The sequence below is a fragment of the Geospiza fortis genome, unplaced genomic scaffold (genome assembly GCF_000277835.1).
Source record: "Geospiza fortis unplaced genomic scaffold, GeoFor_1.0 scaffold29, whole genome shotgun sequence".
NCBI classification, from domain to species: domain Eukaryota; kingdom Metazoa; phylum Chordata; class Aves; order Passeriformes; family Thraupidae; genus Geospiza; species Geospiza fortis.
The window spans coordinates 3,739,415-3,758,174 of NW_005054349.1; the positions used below are offsets into that span (position 1 = coordinate 3,739,415).

At 40.5% G+C, this 18,760-nt stretch overlaps 1 protein-coding gene across 6 annotated transcripts in view; it reads right to left on the minus strand.

Moving 5' to 3' along the window:
* Window positions 1–296: 296 nt before the first annotated feature.
* Window positions 297–18,760, minus strand: part of DACH2 (dachshund family transcription factor 2) — a 240,786-nt gene continuing 222,322 nt past the window's right edge. For 2 of the 6 annotated variants that reach the window (XM_031058810.1, XM_031058807.1), the window contains exons 8-12: window positions 13,969–14,114; window positions 13,312–13,459; window positions 11,807–11,950; window positions 8,730–8,795; window positions 297–1,186 (exon numbers count right to left, since the gene is read on the minus strand). In XM_031058810.1, the coding sequence (XP_030914670.1) occupies window positions 1,149–1,186; window positions 8,730–8,795; window positions 11,807–11,950; window positions 13,312–13,459; window positions 13,969–14,114 (542 nt within the window). In that variant the 3' untranslated portion in view covers window positions 297–1,148. Of the gene's footprint in view, window positions 1,187–8,724; window positions 8,796–11,806; window positions 11,951–13,311; window positions 13,460–13,968; window positions 14,115–18,760 lie in introns of all 6 variants that reach the window. The other 4 variants (XM_031058806.1, XM_031058805.1, XM_031058811.1 and 1 more) reach the window with 3 other exon arrangements.

Here is an 18,760-nt window from a genome sequence, read left to right on the forward strand (position 1 = left end):
AGGAAATAAGCACTGTGCCTTTGACCCAGGAATTAAAATAAAGAGGGAACAGGTGATCACTTAATTCCACCTGACTCAAACCAGCCTTCAGTGCCATGCTTTGAGAAGGGAAGCTTTCAGCTGTTTTCAGTTTTCAAAGTTCAGAATCTGGAGCATACAATAATTAGGAAAATGTTTAATACCAACCCACCCTCTTTATTAAGTCATTTCTTCAAGTATTTTTAATAGTGCAAAATACTGGTTTGCATTAGTACAGTTACTATGGGAATTCACAGTCCAAAAAAAATCTTAAAAGATTTCCAAAGTCAAACAAAAAACTTTTTAATACTGTATTTTTAGCAAGAACATTTTTAACAAAGAATGTGTACTTTAACTTAATATGGTACAACAGAGAAACCATACTTAAAAGTTTCCATTATCTAACACTCTACTGCATATTCATTTTTCCATCTTAAAAGACCAAAAGCCAAGCTGAACTGAGCATTAAAAAAAAAAGCATCAATTATAATCCTCATATTACATCAGCTATTAGGGTTTAGCTCACACTTTTGAATCGGTCATCTAATGAAAGGACAATTTTTACATCGTTCTTTTAAAAAATGTACACACATTTCTTTTTAAAACGTAATATATATCGAGTATCTGCTTCAGTAAACAAAGCTTAATTTATAAACACAATCGAAACAGCTCCATGTTGAACAGTTTCAGTGATAAACTGGACTTGTATGATGTACAGCCAGTGAGGACCATTGTGGCTTAAAATCATTGTGCCATTGCTATTCAGTAATAGCCACCTCCTAAGGAAAAAAAAAAAAGTTCTTTTTTGGGGCAGGGTGGGGAGGGGAAATAATTGATGTATGTGCTTAAAAATACTAAAACTCCTTTCTATCTCCAGGGACCTAAAAATGATCTGTTGTGACAGGCTTGGTTTGGTATGGTAAGCTTGTAAAAAGTCTCAGTATTTCTTAATACGGCAGTTTTCAATGCAGCAACAGTAAATTGCTTGAAATTGTCCTTCAAGTTTCATGCTACAAATCCTGTTCCTCACACAGTACTGAAGGCATCAAAGGTTGCAAGGGGCATTTCTCAGGAACTATATAGTTTTCAAATAGTGGTCATTATACATTTTTCAGCAATAGGTGGTTCCTTCAGTACATAATGGTCGGCTTGATGTATGTTCTGTTTTCTGGAGGGAAAGAAAGAAGAAAAAAAAAGTCAATTACACAGTTGAACATTTTTAATTAACTGACACTTAGGTGGCCTCTTCACTTGGTTGTGGATCTTTTTTTTCCCTCAAGCCAAATGAACAGATCTAAAAGTGATATAAACTGAACTGTCCATCACATGGCACGTTTTGTGTAGGAAAAGGAGGCATTGGATGACAAGCCCCCAAGAAAGGACAAAGACCCACCACCACTTGCCCTGGTGTTTGCCAGCAATGGCTTGGGACAGGTTGCAAACACCCTGATTTGGATTTTATTCCTTTACGCCATTTTTTTAAATCAAACAGTCCTTTTCTCCCAAAGGCAGCCCGTGTTGGATTGCTGCCCCCCTGGGACAGACCCAGGGACAAGGCACCAGCTCTACCACACACCCTGCACAAAACCTGCCAGGGAACAGGGTGTTAAAACTGCACTGCTTTCAGAAAATGTAAATCAGGATCTGTTCTTGGAAAACTGTTCTTTCATTCAGAAACCACCACATTTCTCTTAAAATTCTATTTCTTTATTTAGCGAACGAAGCAGAAAAGCACTTCATAAAAATATTCTTAGTTATAGTACCTATCAACTGTGATTTTTCACATTAAGCAACTTTAAGCCCAGAGAAAAAAATAAATATTGAAATGCCCACAGAAACTGAAGCTAACAAGAATCCATATTCCTGCTCATTATACAATGAATCATGAATCCACCCAGCTAAATCTGCAAGAACTGATCTGGAAGATGATAGCAAAATGATAATATGGAGCAGCATTTTGTATAATGTTGACATCTCTCCCATTACTGTTTTACATACGCCAATACCGAGCACTCCTAAGGAAAGAACAAGTATTGACCTGCAAACTGACACTGATCCTTGGAGCAATCTCCAAGTTTGCCACATTTCAATTTCAAAATGCATTTCAGCTATAATATGAGTGATTTATCATTTAGCAGTAGCTGTCAAAGTAACCTCCTAGATAAAACAAAAACATCTGGAACCATAAACAGAGGAGAGCAGTAGCTGAATTTTAATCCAAATCCGACATGTTCACTTCATTAGGAACAGGAAACAGCTAATTAGTAATTGAATGTTTTGTGGTTTTAAGGAGGCTCAGACTCTCCAAACTGAGATGATTTAATACGTATTTTGGATGTAAGCACAAATAAAGATCACAAGAGCCAGGGACATAACAACTCCAGGGGGATGTTTGGGAGCCTCCCAAGAAAGAACTAAAATTAGTTTCAGGCCATTGGCTGATGAAAATTCTTGTTTTAAACCTGGTGGGGAATTACTAAAGCCTGGGGGGGTTCAGCAGAAATGCAAGGGTTGAGCACTGTGGGGTTTGTTTGTGGTTTGGGGGTTTTTTTCCTTTTTCTCATGATCATTAGGAAGCTGCACATGGCTTCTTCCTAGTGGAGGCTGTTCTTTATGTTATTATTAAATTTGGAGTCTTATTTTTTTAATTTTAAGTATTATTTTTTAAATTAAGGTAAGATGAGGACATTGGGGGTACTATGGGCTGACTAAACTTTGGAACAGATTTCCATATTTCCTTCCAATCCCCTTTATTTCTCAAGGAAAGTTCAATGGAGATACCTGGAATACCAGTAAGAGAGAAAAGTAAATGCCACAGCTCAAGCCCAGTGCAGCCACCCAGGAGATATCATTGATCAGTGAACAGAAAGTGCATAGTTAAATATTTCCTTTTTATAACACCCTAAATTATTCTCCAGAAATTAAAATACTTTTTTTGTTGCTGTGCAATAAACTGAATTTCATGGCATTAACCACGTCACACAGCAATCACCTCTGAGGAATTAACGTGCTGGGAGCAGCTGTGCCCCCACTTACACAGGAAAGACAATGTGATGTTGTCAAATTAATCTTTTCTGGAGAATATTCACCATCTCCTCAGTGCAGCTGACTGCAAGCTACAGACCATTTTATAGCACTTTACTGTATTATATAGCAAAGATTTGAATAAATCTGTGTGCAATAAATGTATTCTTTTATCAGGTTTATCCCTTAATCAAATATTCATTTATGTGGGCTTCATTCTATTAAAAAACGAAATTATACAAAGGTGAGCAAAAGTGTAGATTTACAGTAGTTTAAAGCCTAATCTCATTCTCTAGGGGTAATACTGACAATATAAAAACTGTATAAATGATATTCCCTAACACTAAATATGCTTATGAGCCCCCTGTGCATGTTACACTGCTTTACAGCCTACAGAGCAATGCATGACTGGCTTAATAAGCAAGACATTTAGAAAGGAGGTTTTTTTTTCCCCTTCACGACGTATAAGACAAGTAAAGATCTCTGAGTTTCTTGGTGAGCCAGAGTCTGTGTTAGTAACTGGAATTTTCCCTCAGGACAGCATTCTCTTCCCTGAGTTGTTAGCCCAGGGTAGGTGCAGCTCTTGCACTCCTTTTAGCCACAATATCATCATTTATCTTTTTCTTCCAAGGTTTTAATGGATGCATAAAGGACAAATCCAAAGGCAATAATCATCATCTCCATATTTATTCACATTTAATTTTTTTCCCCAGCTTATTCCACATCTCTGAATTTTCTGAATCCTTTGTTTGTAAAATCTCTGGCTTAAATCAGGAATTTAGCTTTATTTCTCTAAACTACTTTAAAACAAAACAAGTGTCCAACTGCACAGGAGATGAGCTCTCCACCCTTCCCAGGCTGGGTAAACAACACCTCAGTTAGATCAGAGCCAAGCTCAGCTTTGGAGGAAGCAACACATGGGAAATGCAATGCTGTAACAATAAATTAACTTGCAAAGCTGGGGCTAATTAGTTTGAACCAGTGTCTTTGTACAAAGAAAAAAAATCAGACAAAACCAGTTTGCTTCTCCAAAGGATCATATCCCTCCCCCTACAGCCCCTGGCTGAGGGATTTCCAGGAGTGCTCCTGCCTGGAACGGGAACGAATCCAGGCCCTGCTTGTGGGTAGGGACCAGAGCAATGACCAAAACCCAGCAAAGGATCCCTTCACTACCATGAAAAGAAGATGGATCTGGGCTGATCATTCAGCTGAATGACAAGTAAAAATTACTTCTTTGCCTGCTTATTGGTTGTCCAGCAAAACTTCTCTTTCATCTGCAAATATCCTTCAAACTGAGCAGTGAGAGAGCAGGGCACAGCTCCCTCTTGACCCAGGAAGAACATGATCAATAAATGGTTCTGTGAGCAGCAGTACCAACAAGGGTTGGCTTGTTTTCATCTCTCCCACTTTCCTATGGCCTCTCTCCACCCTGCAGAGGTGCAGATATGGTATCAGAGGTGCTCTCTCTGATATCTTGATCTGGCTGAGCCCAGGGCATCCCTTGGGATTGGTACCAAAACCTCTCCTTCCTGCCAGCCTGACCCTGCAGGGCGGCTCACCCACAGAGCCGCTGGGTAGGAGTTTCTTTCCCTCTTACTTTGTGTGTAAGGCAGCTGACTTGACCCTGTCAAGTATTTCCTCATCCATGTTCAGAGAGTTAAAATAACTTGAATTAAACTCAGGATTTGTAGTGAGTCCCTGTAAAGCCTGTTCCTGGTGAGCCCCTATGGGGCAGCTCTGAGCCGCAGGTGGCCGTGTGGGCATGGAGTGACACTCTGGGAACTGCACAGGGGCTTTGAGAGAGCTTTTCTGGGAACTCTGCAATGACACAGCACGAGGCAGCTACCAGGGGTTTAACAACCCACAGCCTCCAGAGCAGGACACGCTCTAGGGAGAGAACACAGCTTGGGCAGGAAGAACAACAGGCCCAAGACTCAGATAAAGCAGCTTGATTTGAGAACTCTGGTTAGATCAGAGCACCAATGAACTGAAGTCCAGTCCATGATAAACCCCAAAATACATTCCAAACTACACCAGTCCTTCATCTTTGACAAATAAATAGGATGTTATTCACATGTTAGATAAAAATGAAATGTTATTCACGGTAACCCCGGAGTTTTTGTGCTGAATCTCTGCCAGGTTATGTCACAAACAAATGCAGCAGCAGCAGCAGCTCTGGGTCACCCTCCTGTTGCAGGCACAGTGAAGTACATTTTCACCTCAGGAAAGCCTGCCTGCCTATGCTGCTGCCTCCTTCCTGAAATTTTATTTTTTTGTAAATTGTTGTTATCAAGTATTACTGTAACATCTACTTTTTAAGATTTTAAGCTAACATTGCTTCACTGATTGTTCAGCTATCCCCTAACAATGAAATATTGTAATACAAAAGTTAACTAAGGTATAAACATGCAAAAGGAGAAGTCTCCCTGCGATCATAAAATGATGTTATTTTCTGTTCAGCAGTTCATGTTACTGCTGTTCATGCTAATTAATTAAAGGAGCTGTTGCTGTAATGTGCAAACAGGGAATCTGAGAAACTGAGAGGGCTTTTAGGTCTCCGAGTGAAGTTAAGTCAATCTGGGCGCGGGCAATCAAATGTAATGAAATCACTTGTCAGTGCTAAGCTTGCAAAAACTGTGAAGTTTGACTAGGGAGTAAAAGGATTATAATTAGATTTCCAATAGGATAATAACTAAATGGCAGAAAGCAGTAAAGAGAAAATATTACTTTGTTAGCTAATGGTGCTGCTGTTCGGTTTTAGTTTTTATCAGCACACTTGTAGTTGTGCTAATTTAATTTGCTTTTATCAGCAAAAATGCACTACTCGAATGGTACTTGAATGTCATTTGCAAAAATCATTGATCTGAAGGTGCACTTAATGACACCCAGTATGTTTATTTTATGTGGAAGGGAGATTGGCTGATAAAATGGTTGATGCACTGTGGTGCTGGCCCAAGAGTGAGTGGTGGAAGGAGGAGCAGGAGACTGTCTGAGTGCTCATCACCTGCTCTGATCTCCTCTGCCAGCTAAAAACCTCCCAGCTCCAGCTCTGTACTACATCTGGGATATGGAGGATGGAGGCATTAAACTTAAAAAAAGTTTTAAGTCTCATCTGCATGAAATTTCTGTTCAATTAATATACAAAGCAGAGGGAAAATGAGTCAACTAAATGGAAAAGATTTATAATGCAGATCAGAAAAGCAGTACATGAACAGCTTGTGTTAATAAAATCATTTTAAGAAATGAGCATAAAATATGATATGACTTAATCACTGTGAAAGGTGGCTGTGCAGTAGTTCTGTAATTTTCCTTTAAACCGTCTTAAGGAGATACTGGCAGTGGAACTAATTGAATTTCAAAGGAAAAGCACTGTGTGAATGATAGATTTCTGTCCAGCAGAGCTATTGACAACAGAAAAAGAAAGCTCTGTATTGATGCTAGAGCTTTTTTCCGGAGCAACTGACAGAGATTTTGGAAACCTGGAAACAGCTTTGTATCAGGGACATGTGTTTTGCCCCTTCCTCCTCCCAGGGCCCAAAAAACAAAGGCAGCAAATGACAGGGGCAGTGAGGGAGTGTGCTCCAATTGTCAGAGCTGCAGCAGCAATAGGAGCTGTCAGGGACACGAATGGTTATCAAAGGAAAGGGAATAAAAAGTTATTACAGTATCAGCATAAATAAAAATGAAAGAGATGGTGCTACAGGACAGGAACACTTTGAAATCTAAACAAGCTCCACAGAGAGCTCTCCAGAAAGCTTTTTATCAGCTCAGAGTGTTTAGTGACCAAGTGGCTCAGCTCCTCACGTGCCCCCACGAGCAGGATTACCAGCCAGGGGGGTCAGAGCCAGCAGGGCAGAAAAGGGAAGGGGAGGGACAGGGACAGGGACAGGGCTGCAGCTCCTGCTGCCCAGGCCATGTCCTGCTCCCACTGAGCCCAGGGACACAAGTCAGGGAATATCCAGCTTTCCCCTTGGCCATGCTTAATAAAAACTTCCTGATCCAAAGCCTCTCATAACTGAAGGGATGACATAGTTGGGATCAGATTAAAAGAAAAAAAAAAAGAAAGAAAAAACTTGCCGTGAAATAAAAATGGTAAAAGTCACATGGCTTTCCTGTGTATTAATAAACTACAGGTAACATAAACTTCTCTCGATTCCTTCAGGCAAGTAAATGGTCGTTGGAAGTGGCTGTGCATCACTTTCTTCACAGTATTTTTACTCATTTTTGATGTAAAGACACATTTGAGCCTAGTGTCATGGTTTTTTCTCAACTGAAAAGTGAAATTACCTTCCCCATCTTTACCAGAGTCTGCCCAGATGCACTTTTGACTCTCAGAGTTGTCTGGAAGAGCACTGAGCACTCCTCTCAGCAGGTACCATGAACAGATCAGAAATGTAAAGGAACATTTTCCTCATCAAATTTAAATGCATGTGTCCCATGTGCTCATCCAATATTTTGACTATTTCTGGCAGCAGCAATTTTCCAATTGCAATATTTAGAGCACAGCTCTCATTATATGTGCACATATATATACACACACATATGTCAGATGTATATATCTGCATTACAATAAAGCTGTGATTCTCCTTCTCTGTAATACAGAGCATATGAATCTAAAATCACAAGAAGAGACAGCAGTAAAAATATTTGAAAGCTTTCCTGTAAGGATGGCAGATGGACGACAGATGCATACCAGAGGTATGCAAGTCAAACCTTCCCCAGCTGAAGAGAAGTGCTCAAGTGAGGTTTGTGTCTCTAAGCGCACTGCAGCCCTTCTCCTGTCTGCACAAACTGCCTCAGCACAGGGGATTTGTGCACATTACCATCCCATGAAGCAGGAGAAAGGGTGGGATTGCTCTAAGAAGCAGCAGTTCTGTGGAAGAGGCAGCTGTCTGCAGGCTGCCAGTACAGAACTGAACAGTCTGGAATGAAAATGGCACAGGACTGATGGGAGAAAAATTCTACAAGTTGGACTTTCATCAGAAATCCAATGTTCAAATTGCTCAGTGCAGATCTGATCACAGGTGATTGTGGATTTTCTGTGTGGCTCAAAGAGGCTTCCAAGAGGAATGGGAATATCCCTTGGGAATATCCCTTGGGAATATCCCTGTGTCCCAGCTGCCCCAAAGGAGGATTTCAGAATTCCTCACATCCCAGACCTGCAGCCAGAATTAATTTCCTGCTCTTTGGGAAGCACTCAGGTCATAGCTGGAGGTGCTGCACTTACACACAGCCACACGGTGAAGGAAAAGTAGCACCAGACAACTGCCCATAACATGAACATGGCTCTTCTTTTTCACTTACAGTGCATGCATTTTTTTAAAACATCTGTGATCTTGATAGGTAGGTAAAGACCAGAGGTAAAATATTTCAAATGATAAATCATATGTAAAACCCCTTTTGAACTAAGAGCATATGTCTTGGTAGATAAATATCAGTTTTAAAACAAACAGCACCTCTAAATAACCTCTAGCTAAATATCACCTCTACTTAAAGTTAATTTCTGATCTTTGCTCTTACAAAGATCAGAATCTTACAAAGATACAAATCTTTCTGTATCAAACAGGAAAACAAACTGAAGCTCTGCAATTTACATTGATCTTAAATCATGAAAACAGATATAAAAATGATTTAACCTAATTTTTAACGACAAGCACACAAGTGAGGAGCTGTGGTACATACTGCACCTTGCATGGCTGCACTGTCATGTTGGGTTCCGTTGTGTTCTATTTCCATATCTGGGATTCCAGCATCTGAAAGATGGGAGACTGAAGATTAATGCATTCCCCTTTGCCCCTCTCTCAGGCATCTTTAGAAAAATATTTATAGCAAACTAGGGTGCTCTCCAAGTTAACATGGTCTTGCATAAAACATTTGGTCCTCATAGAATTTTCAGTAGTAAATTGTTTCCAAAATGTGCAAACATTACTGGTCTCACAGTGAATTATTTTTAACGTGCTTCACATTTGTCTGATGATCAGATAATAACCAACACGTGGTAATAATATGTCTGCAAAATCCTCTTGGAGAATGAGGGCATCTGACACATGAAAAATAAAAGTTGAAATTAAACTGTGATAATATTAAACTACATTGACTCTTGTATATAGCCAAGTACCTCCAAATTACAGAGTTGAAGAATATAGCCAGTGCCAGGCAACAGTTTTGGGGTGTGTGTGTATCAGTTTGTGTGAGTGCATGTTACAGATAAGAACTGTGCAAATTGCATTTCCAGCCTCAGCTCGGGATGTGTGAGCATGTGTTACCACCCAAACCCAAATTACAGCTGTCATATTATGTGAAGTATTTCCAGATCTCTGAGAAGAGCTTTCCAAAGAGGACTGTGCTCTTTTTTTTTTTTTTCCCCAAGTTGAGAAGGAGTCTCATGGCACTCACTCTGGGCCTGTTTAATTTCATGTTGGTGATCCCTGTGTCTGCACAGTCCTTGGGGTGGGGGCGGGAGCTCCAACACCCCAGGGTGTTACAGGAACAGATGCCACGATGCACCTTGTGCCAACAAGGATTAGCATGAAGGGGATGTGATTTGAATCCATGGCACCTCAAATCCTGGAGAAACATCTGCTTCCCTTATCACACAGCCCTTAGAAATTACAGGAAGGAAAACCCACACCTGAAAGGAAGCTGTGTGTACAGTTTGGGGGTTTTTCTGTGTAAAATCCTGCTCGGGACGTTCTCAAACAGGGAATAAGGGCACTGTTGCTTTCACAGATCCCTTCAACTGAGTGTCAGGATCTGTCACAGAGGTGATGCTTTGCTGGTGACCCTGCAGGAACTGAGCCCTGAGTGAAAGCAGGGCAACCCTGAGAAGTGCAGTCCTTACAGGAGAGCAATAGCTCAGCAATAAATGTGTAAGTGAAATTCATGTCATGTGTGCATATATAGCCCCATAAATGTATATGTGATAAAAAAGCAGTAGTTTCACATATACATTTTTTTCTTACAAAATTACAAGTGACTGCTATTCTGCAGGGCTTCCCTTACTCAGATTCCTGTTCTGAAGGTAAGTGCAGGGCACTGACCTATCAATCTGAAAAGGTTCTTTCTTCTCAAACCCTTCAGAGTACACGTTGTATATACAAAAATGACAAAGTCATCTGTAACTAATAACAGCATCTGTTAAATGAGACAGACTGTCAGAGTTAAATTAAAAATACTCAGAATAGCCCTTCACATTTTGTTGTCATAAAATTGTACCTGCAATTAAATTGTGGATTAAGATGCTAATGAGCTACCTGATTTGCATGTGCAATCAGATTAGCATGTAAATATCAGCTTCTTGCAGGCACAAACATATATATGACTACCTGAGTGTGCCTGCAAATCAAACTGCTGCAGCCAGGCCCACACTAGCAGATGTAAAGGTGTGTTAATCACACTGCTGGAACGCTGGTATCCCTGGATTTGTGGCTTCCAGAACTGCTGGGTGCTGCTGGCTGGTGTGTAAGCAGCAGGTGCTTCCCTGCAGTGGCAGCACCCAGGGGAGTGACCTTGCAGCACAGCAGGATTTTAGGTTTTTTCTGACTTTCCTCTCAAGGTGCTGGTTCTGTCCGTGGGATCCATTCTGGGCATTTGTCTGAACCAGTGGAGGAGTGGAGGCTTTTGCTGGCTCTGGTCACTGTCACCCACTGTCCCTGGTCACTGTCCCCACCCTGCCGTGACTGCAGCTGTGAATCCACACCTGGATCTCCCTGGCCACTGCCGGCAGCCAGTCCCTGCTTCCAGGATGTGCAGGGCTCTGAACAGCAGATGAGAGGAGCCTCTGAGAGATGCTGCTCTCATACTCCCAGAGTTTATGTGCCTCGGGTGCCCCAAATAAATCCAGCTCCCATCTCCTGAAGAGCACTGCTGTGCCAGGGCACACGCACAGCCCTGCCCTGCCTTTAGACAACAGTGTGGGCAGCTCTCACAGCTGAGAACTCCAGACAAGCCAAATTCATTATTTTTGCTCAGCAGTCAGGCAGCTTTTGCACTCTGCAGTCTCTAGCAGTGCCCAAAGCAGGCAGCACAAATTAACACACCACAGGACAGCTGAATGCAGCAGGGACTGAATGTCACTCTGATTCCTGAGCCTCTGCAGAGACTCCAGGTAGGGATGCACAGACTAAACCTTAGCTGCAGAACCTGAAATTAATTAAATCTCAGCTAGGTTCAGTCTTAAATGTTCAAACCAAAGTTCTAAAGTTTGGCCAGAATCATCTTAAGCACAAAAGGCAAATCCTCCTGGTAGCCAGAACTTAATCACTGTTTAGGAGATGAACTGATTTGCTTTTGTTTCACAGGAATATTTGGGAAGTGTTCAAAACCCAGTCAGCTCTGAAAGCTGATACATATTTAACAAACTTAATAGGTCCTGAGGCTGAGCAAACTTCAGCCAAACGGCTTTTGAAATGAAGCTCAGCAGTTCTAAAAATGAATCTGCTGGGAGAGAAGAGTTCACAGAACCTTATAGGAACCAAATTTCACATTGTCTTAGCTGGCACTGTAACAGATTTCTCTGTAATATATTCAGCATTTCTTGTCATCTCTGTGTAAACTGCTCTGTCTGTTTCTCTAGTTGCAGACTTATTTATTTTTTTAATTCTCGACCCAGAGCACATAGCCTGAAATAGATTTTTCATTATTTCAGGAAAGAATTGTGGGGGTTTATTCTGAAATTTTCTCTGTGCACCATCTGATTTTTTTTTTTCCTCGCTCAATCAAACATCATTTTAAGCTGACTGTGAAAGGCCAACTAAGACATTACCATTTAACATCCTGAGACCGTCACCTGATGTGGCCTGTTTCAGAGCCTGTTCCACTTGTTCTCTTCTCTTGGATTCAAATTCCAAAGCTTCCTGCAATTTTCTCTTTGCCTTCTTCTCTTTCTTCAAGCGTTTTTGAATTGTGGCTGAAATGTAAAGGCAGTGTAAGAATGGTTGTCAGGGCTCAATTAACAGATGATGAAGACAGAAAAAAATTAGTTAATGTTCAATATTCAAAGGTGCAGTTCTAGCTCAAGACCCCGATGACAATAAAGATGTGCATGTGGTGGTGACCTGAAAGACAAACAATTCTGAGGATGCTGATTATTGGTGAAATTCTCTCACAAGTCAGGAGCTATCAAAGTCTGTGAATGACTTGAAGTTTTTGGTGAGTTAGCTGGGATTCAGGAGGGACACACTGTGCTGTCCTAGTGAGTTCAGTTTTGTTTTACAGTCCCATCACACTTGGGTGATGCAGCATTTGTGGACACCCACTGCAATTTAACAGGTTGAGCAGAATTTACTGACCCTTCACACCCAAACTGAGAGGTGCCCTTTGGTGCCCCTGAGTGAGACCTGGCACTGCAGGAAGTTCCACACACCCAATTTCCATTCAAAAGCACAGGAAGAAAGGACTTGGCACCTCCACTTTTGGTCTTATCTAGTTTTATCTTTCTGATTTCATGGATGTAATCTAGAAGTAGCTTTTGGCACATGAAGTGCTGTTCCTTTCCTTCAGATGAAGATCTGAATTTTAAAAAGAATACTAATACTGCCTCCTTTGCAGCAGCACAGCGAGAAATTCAGATTTACCAATTTAATTGCCTATTATTATCAAAAGCTTCTAACCAGTCATGGTTTTGTCTCAGAAAGCCCCATTTGGGGCGTGCTACTGCACCTCAATCTCCTGATGCAAAAAAAAAAACCCAAAATCCTAGGAGTATTTGGTTCAGATCTTGCACTTGGGCAGACAATTTCTCACAGCTCTATTTTGTTGAGCTGAAGTTCTCTACAAGGCAAACTGAGCAGCACTGAGGCTGCAGAAATGTGGGTTAGGGAAGTAATGACAAAAATCACTGCAATACCCAAATTAAAGCCATGTCTTTCTCACAGTAGGACTTATGATGCTTGGAGGATAACAGCAGAAACAAAAAGAAATTAAAGCTGTCAAATGAAGAAATTGGGCTGGGAATACCTGAGCAGAGTGATGCTGATACACCTGGAAGCCATGGAACTGCCCCAGCTTCCCTCTCAGAACCTGCCAAAACTCTCTGGGGCCAGTTGCCCTACAGGTAATAATCCTTCAGCCACTGTTCCTTCTGCTCACAGAAACCTGTGCTTTTCTGTGGTTCTAGGAGATTTGAGTCTTTCATTACCAGGGCAGGTCCACTGCTGCCTTACACCAGTATGAATGTCAGTTAACTCTGAGCCCTCGACAGCTCCAGCTGGAAATGCCAAAGGGTTACACATTTCACAGACACCTAAACTCCGTTTTTCACTCACTCACCTCTGCTTTGCAGCTCAGCTGTGAGTTGCCTTTCCAAGCTCTCTCGTAGTTCTCGTTCTCTACAGAGCTCCATCTTTAACTCTTTCTTTTCCTGCTGTATCTGCTTTTCCTGGACTCTTGCATTGTCCACAGCCACTTTCAGCAGGCCCTAAAACACACACAGATGCAAGATCTGAAAACACCATTTTCTTTCAGCAGTGACAAAATTCATCCACTTGTTTCTTTTACACCCTCTAGGAAAACAGAAAGATTAGAAGCAGGAACCTACAGAGCTGAAACACAACTGGGTATTGGAAGTAGCTAATGTTGGAGTTATTTATGAGGGATTTTGTGGCATGGAATCATTCAGCACAGCTTTGGTTAATTTGGTTACACACACAGTGCCATGTCTCTGCTCACCTCAGTAACTGCAGAGAGCACTGAAGGAATAATGAGAATGGTGAATTTAAAATAGTGCCAATTATTAAGTCAAATATACAGTGGATGAAACCCTTCCATGACTGGTAATGCCAGGCAGGGAGGAAACCTAAGCACGACATTAAATTAAAGAGATGAGAAACTACAAATACAAAATAGTTTCTGAAACTTTTTTAAGAGTGCAAAAGAAACACATATTATCTATCATGACATAACCTGGCCCTGTAGAGAAGAATTTACCTGAATGTTGGTTAATAGTGTTTCTACTGATGAAAGACCATCAGCAAAAAGAAATGGCGCCGGAAATCCAGGAGGCAAGGCCTGTCCAGCCAGTTGGACTTTATCTAAGGTTGGTTTCATTATTGGAATGGCAATTTGGACCTCTTCTGTAAAGATAGGTTTAAAAGCAACATCAGAAAGCATTGGAAATATAGGTGACTGTAATTTCTAGCAACTAGCATTTTGTTTATCTGGAAGTCAAAATACAAGTGCATTAGTAAAATCAACATTGTTTCAGTCTTTGGGCAGCTGGGACTGTTGCCAAGGCAAGTTGGCAAAATAGTACAGAACAATAATCAATACACTGAGCCTATAACACAGCTGTAATGGAGTACAGACTATTATATCTCAAATTCTACAGAATTATACCACAGAATTATAACAGTATTACGCAGTTCATTAAACCTGAATGACCTGTCTTCATTCTATCATGTTTGCCATTCTGTGATGTGTGTTTTTTGTTGCTATAACCTTGGCAAAATTCTAATCAAGGGATGTATCACATCTCTTCTTTACCTTTCCCCTTCCTGTGCTCAGCAGTAAATAATCTCCACTGAGTAATCCATCCCCTCTGCCAGCACTGCTTGGAACTGGAGCCTCTCCTGCAGAGAGCAAACTGGGGCCTGGCAGCTTCCCCCTTCACTCCTTGTTGCAAATACATGGTGTGGGTATAGATCAAGCTGTGCACAGACAGCAGAAATGTGTATCCAGAAAGAAACAATGTTAGGAATTGTTTTTTTCTAGAATCCCTTCAATTTGGTGAGGAATCAATACTATCACTAAGGAACTCCAATTTTTGAATAGAATATTTGAAGGATCTTTCAGGACAGTAGATGTAGCTCCTTCTCTCAGATAGCTCTGAGTACTTCTTCCCACATATTCATTTTCATTGCTGAAAACCACACAATTAAAACCTAACTGTGACTGAAGCCAAACTTCGTACAATTTTTTCACTCTGAAATGCTAAAAAAATACTTCTGTGCAATATTCCAGTCTCTCTCTCTTTATATATATATATATATAAAATCTTTTAGGGAAGCCTCTGATCCCTGCCTTGGCCATGAGCTCCTGATGCCAGCGCTGACCCAGGGCAGCAGCCAGCCAGCCCCCAGAGTTTCATCTGTCAAGGGCCTTGGTGATATTAAAGCCTGAATTTACAATTAGACCACACCATATTCAAAAGCTCTCCTTCTCCCATTCCTGTTTTTAAGGAATAAACAACTTAAAAAGAATCTGACAACTAATTAACCCAGGGTGTCTCCACTGCAGCACTGTTTTCTAGTGTAACACACTCAGGAGCCTCCACTGAGCTGCACTTTTTGCATCCAGCTGACAACAAACCAGGAGCATTAGCAGTTTTCAAGTATTCATTGAAATCTCTGGTTTGGGAGTATTTTGTATTTTTTCTGTGAGTTCATTAAATGGAACATCTTCCTAATGATTTTTCAGGACTAATAACAAAAGCCAGTAACCTCCACACGTCCTCAGAGATGGCATCTTAGATGGAATTTAAGTGATCCATTTAAAAATCCCAACTCAGGTAACAAACTCAGACCACGAAGTTTGTGCTGATTCAGACACATCATTTCTCACATTCAAATATATCAGTGGCAGAGTTTTTAAAATAACTTGATTAGTTGTCACACATGGTGCCACACAGAAATAACAGCGAAGCCACGGAGTCACAAAAGACTAAACAGAAGTGGCATTTGAAAAAGAAAGCAATACATGAAGTATGCATAACAAAACTGGAGCTGCTCTAACACCTCTAGAAATCTCTGCTATTTGGAGATGAAAGTAATAACATTAAATTGGCCGAAAGGAAAATTACTATTGACTGTGAAGACAGGTTGCATGGTCTATGGTTTGTAATGCTACTGTACAGCAGATTGAAGTTTCAAAATAGTATTACTCTTCTTTAAAGAGATAGACACAGCTAAATTAGGTGCTGCTTGCTGCAGTGAGGATCAAATGCAAAAAGAACCATATTTCATCAGACCTAGTCAACACTAGGAAAATAAATAGAAATATAAGAGGTATGCAGGCAATGATTCATTTTGATAATCTGGCCCAAGAGAGACACATAGAGACAGCACACAGATCTAAGCTTCTACCAAAAGACAAATAGGACACAGAGGGTGGGAATTGGGATGACAGTGTAGCAGAGGTCACATCGATTTTCAGCAGCAGTTTTCACACAGATGAGATAACCCTGGACTCTATTTGGCCCATTGTTCATATCCTACCTGTCTCAGAAGCAATAAATTTCCAAGTCCCAGAAAAAGGGCAGTAAAGAAGAAGGATTCTACTTATGACTTCTTATGATTAAGTTTTTGTGCTAACCAAACATGCTTTGCAGACCAAGGTCACATTGCATGTTAAAGTCTGTAATAGCTGAAACTAGAAGCAGCATATTATGTTTTAGCGTACATGGGTGGAAACTGTCAAACCATTCATCATTTTTTTTTCTGATTGAAATCACACTCTGCAAAGATGAATGATAAATGCATTAGAAATCTATTTCAATCTTGTAATAGGTCTTCACATCTGAACGGTGTCTACATCTTGCCCATGCTCTGAATAAGTGCACGGTTAGGCAGAAATTTATTAGCTAGACTTGAGGAATCATAATTGGTAAAGCAATTAAAAATGGCATGTGCTGGAAGCATTTCTTGGGGACTGTATCAAATGCATCTCTTTAATGGAAAAAAAATAATGTTGATTTAAGGATTTTGATTTTAAACACCACTAAAAATATAAATGCTAAAAGCTGCACTCACATATACAATACAACAGAATAAGCAAGAAATAAAGCCAAGACAGCTCCAGGCTGACCAAGGACACAAACAACCTTTCTGATTATTGAAGCAAAGTGGGAACTACTTTTATCGAGCCTGTTTGTTAAACCTGCCATGCTTTATAAAAGCATTCAGGAATCCATTTGGAGTGCAGTCTTTTCATTTTAATTTCTAGCTGACATCCAGATGAATAGATGAAAGTAAGAATTATACTGCAGAGCAAAGAAATACACAGTAAACACTAACAGTGAATGGAGTATCATCCTGGGAAAGCACACAGAAATCTGCTAGGAAGTTTCTTGCTCTTAATTCAATATGCTTAAGTATTTCATCTTCTGTCTTCTGCCTAAATTGCAGCAACAGGGATTGGCAAATGAAGCATCAACCTCCAGACTGAACACAGCACTGGGAACGTGGGGAACGTGAATTGCTCCCTGCACGGCCCAAACCAACAGGCACTTTTATTTGCCAGCTGGTTTATTTGCTTTCAGAAGGCATGTTTTTAAACCCATCAGTCACAGCCCTGATCCACTCGAAATGCCACATCCCTCTCAAAATAAGGGAGAAATATTAAAGGTACAATTTACACTGGTTAGACCACCAAGTTATTTCTTCTCATGCATTTAAAAACTTTATCTACCTGCAGCTGTAGGAACATTATTCACCTCCAACAGCTCACAGAATATAACTCATACATTAAATAAATACATGGCATATGGAGGAGAGAGAAACAATTGATACAGGATTTATAGTTATTAACCTGTTAGTTACTAACCAAGACATTTGATCTCAGAAACCCTTCAGGCAGGGATAAGAAGATGGGTTTGGACACAGATGGTGGCTGGGTCACTCCTTTTCCCTGCCTGTGGCATAAAATTTAGAAACCCAAGGACTGAAGTGGTTTATTAAAATTGTAATTCTTTGAGTTTCATACCTGACTGATGGGGATTACATTTAATGGCCCATAGTTACAGAACAGCCTGGATACTCTAATGGACCTCTTTGTCTTTTAATAAAATAAAGCAGAGGATTTGCAACATCAGCTAGGTTGTCTGTGTGACTCATCTCTGAAAGTAATATATATATTTGAAATACCATTATTTGCCCAAAGACCTGACAGAATCATCCAAATTGATGTATCTTCATGGTGGCAAGAGGTGCCCTGACTTCCAGCTCTAGGTGGTGTCCAAACATGGGTATTTTAATATAATTAGGGCTAAAATTCTTATTTTTGACTGAAGAAACAGTTTTCTGAAAGAGATTTCTTATTTTAATTTTAAATCTTGGCTACTTTTGTATTGCTTAACTAGAAGCCAGGCTGTTTTTTTCTTTTACAGCAAAACAAGTATGAAAAAAACCTGTAATCTGAAGCATTGTTTATTTCAAGTATTTTGTATTTCTAATTCCACAAATACAGGGTTATCTGTCTTCCATGTCTTAATAACTTCCAAAATCCTCCATAACCCTCTATATTTTCCCCCCTCACTCATTGCTGCTCTGCCAGGAGCTGAGACTCCTGATCATCAGTGAGAAAAGAGACGTCTTCTGTAAACCAGGCACCAGGCAGAAATTTAGTGCTTTAACCTTGTGATTCAGGTGCCAAATTTAAAGTCACTGCTGTTTTTCTTAATTACAGCCCCTGAATGAATGGGGTCAATGAATGCAATTGAGGAGCAGCTGATTATTCCAGTGCAGTACCTTTAAATCAGATTTCATTTCGTTTCCCAGTGACTGATACAAGCCTTGTTCACCACTGAGCTTTGGCAGGAAAAACTACACTTTGGGAACAGTATCTAACAATTAAATACACATTTCCATGCTGCCTTAAAAGCTTCTAGGAACAAAGAATGGTGCCACCAACTATGCTCCACTTATCTGTGTCCAAGCAGGTTCTCACCTGTGCATTCTGAAATCACTCCATTTTGTCTGAACAAGTGTTTAATAAAACTTTTTCA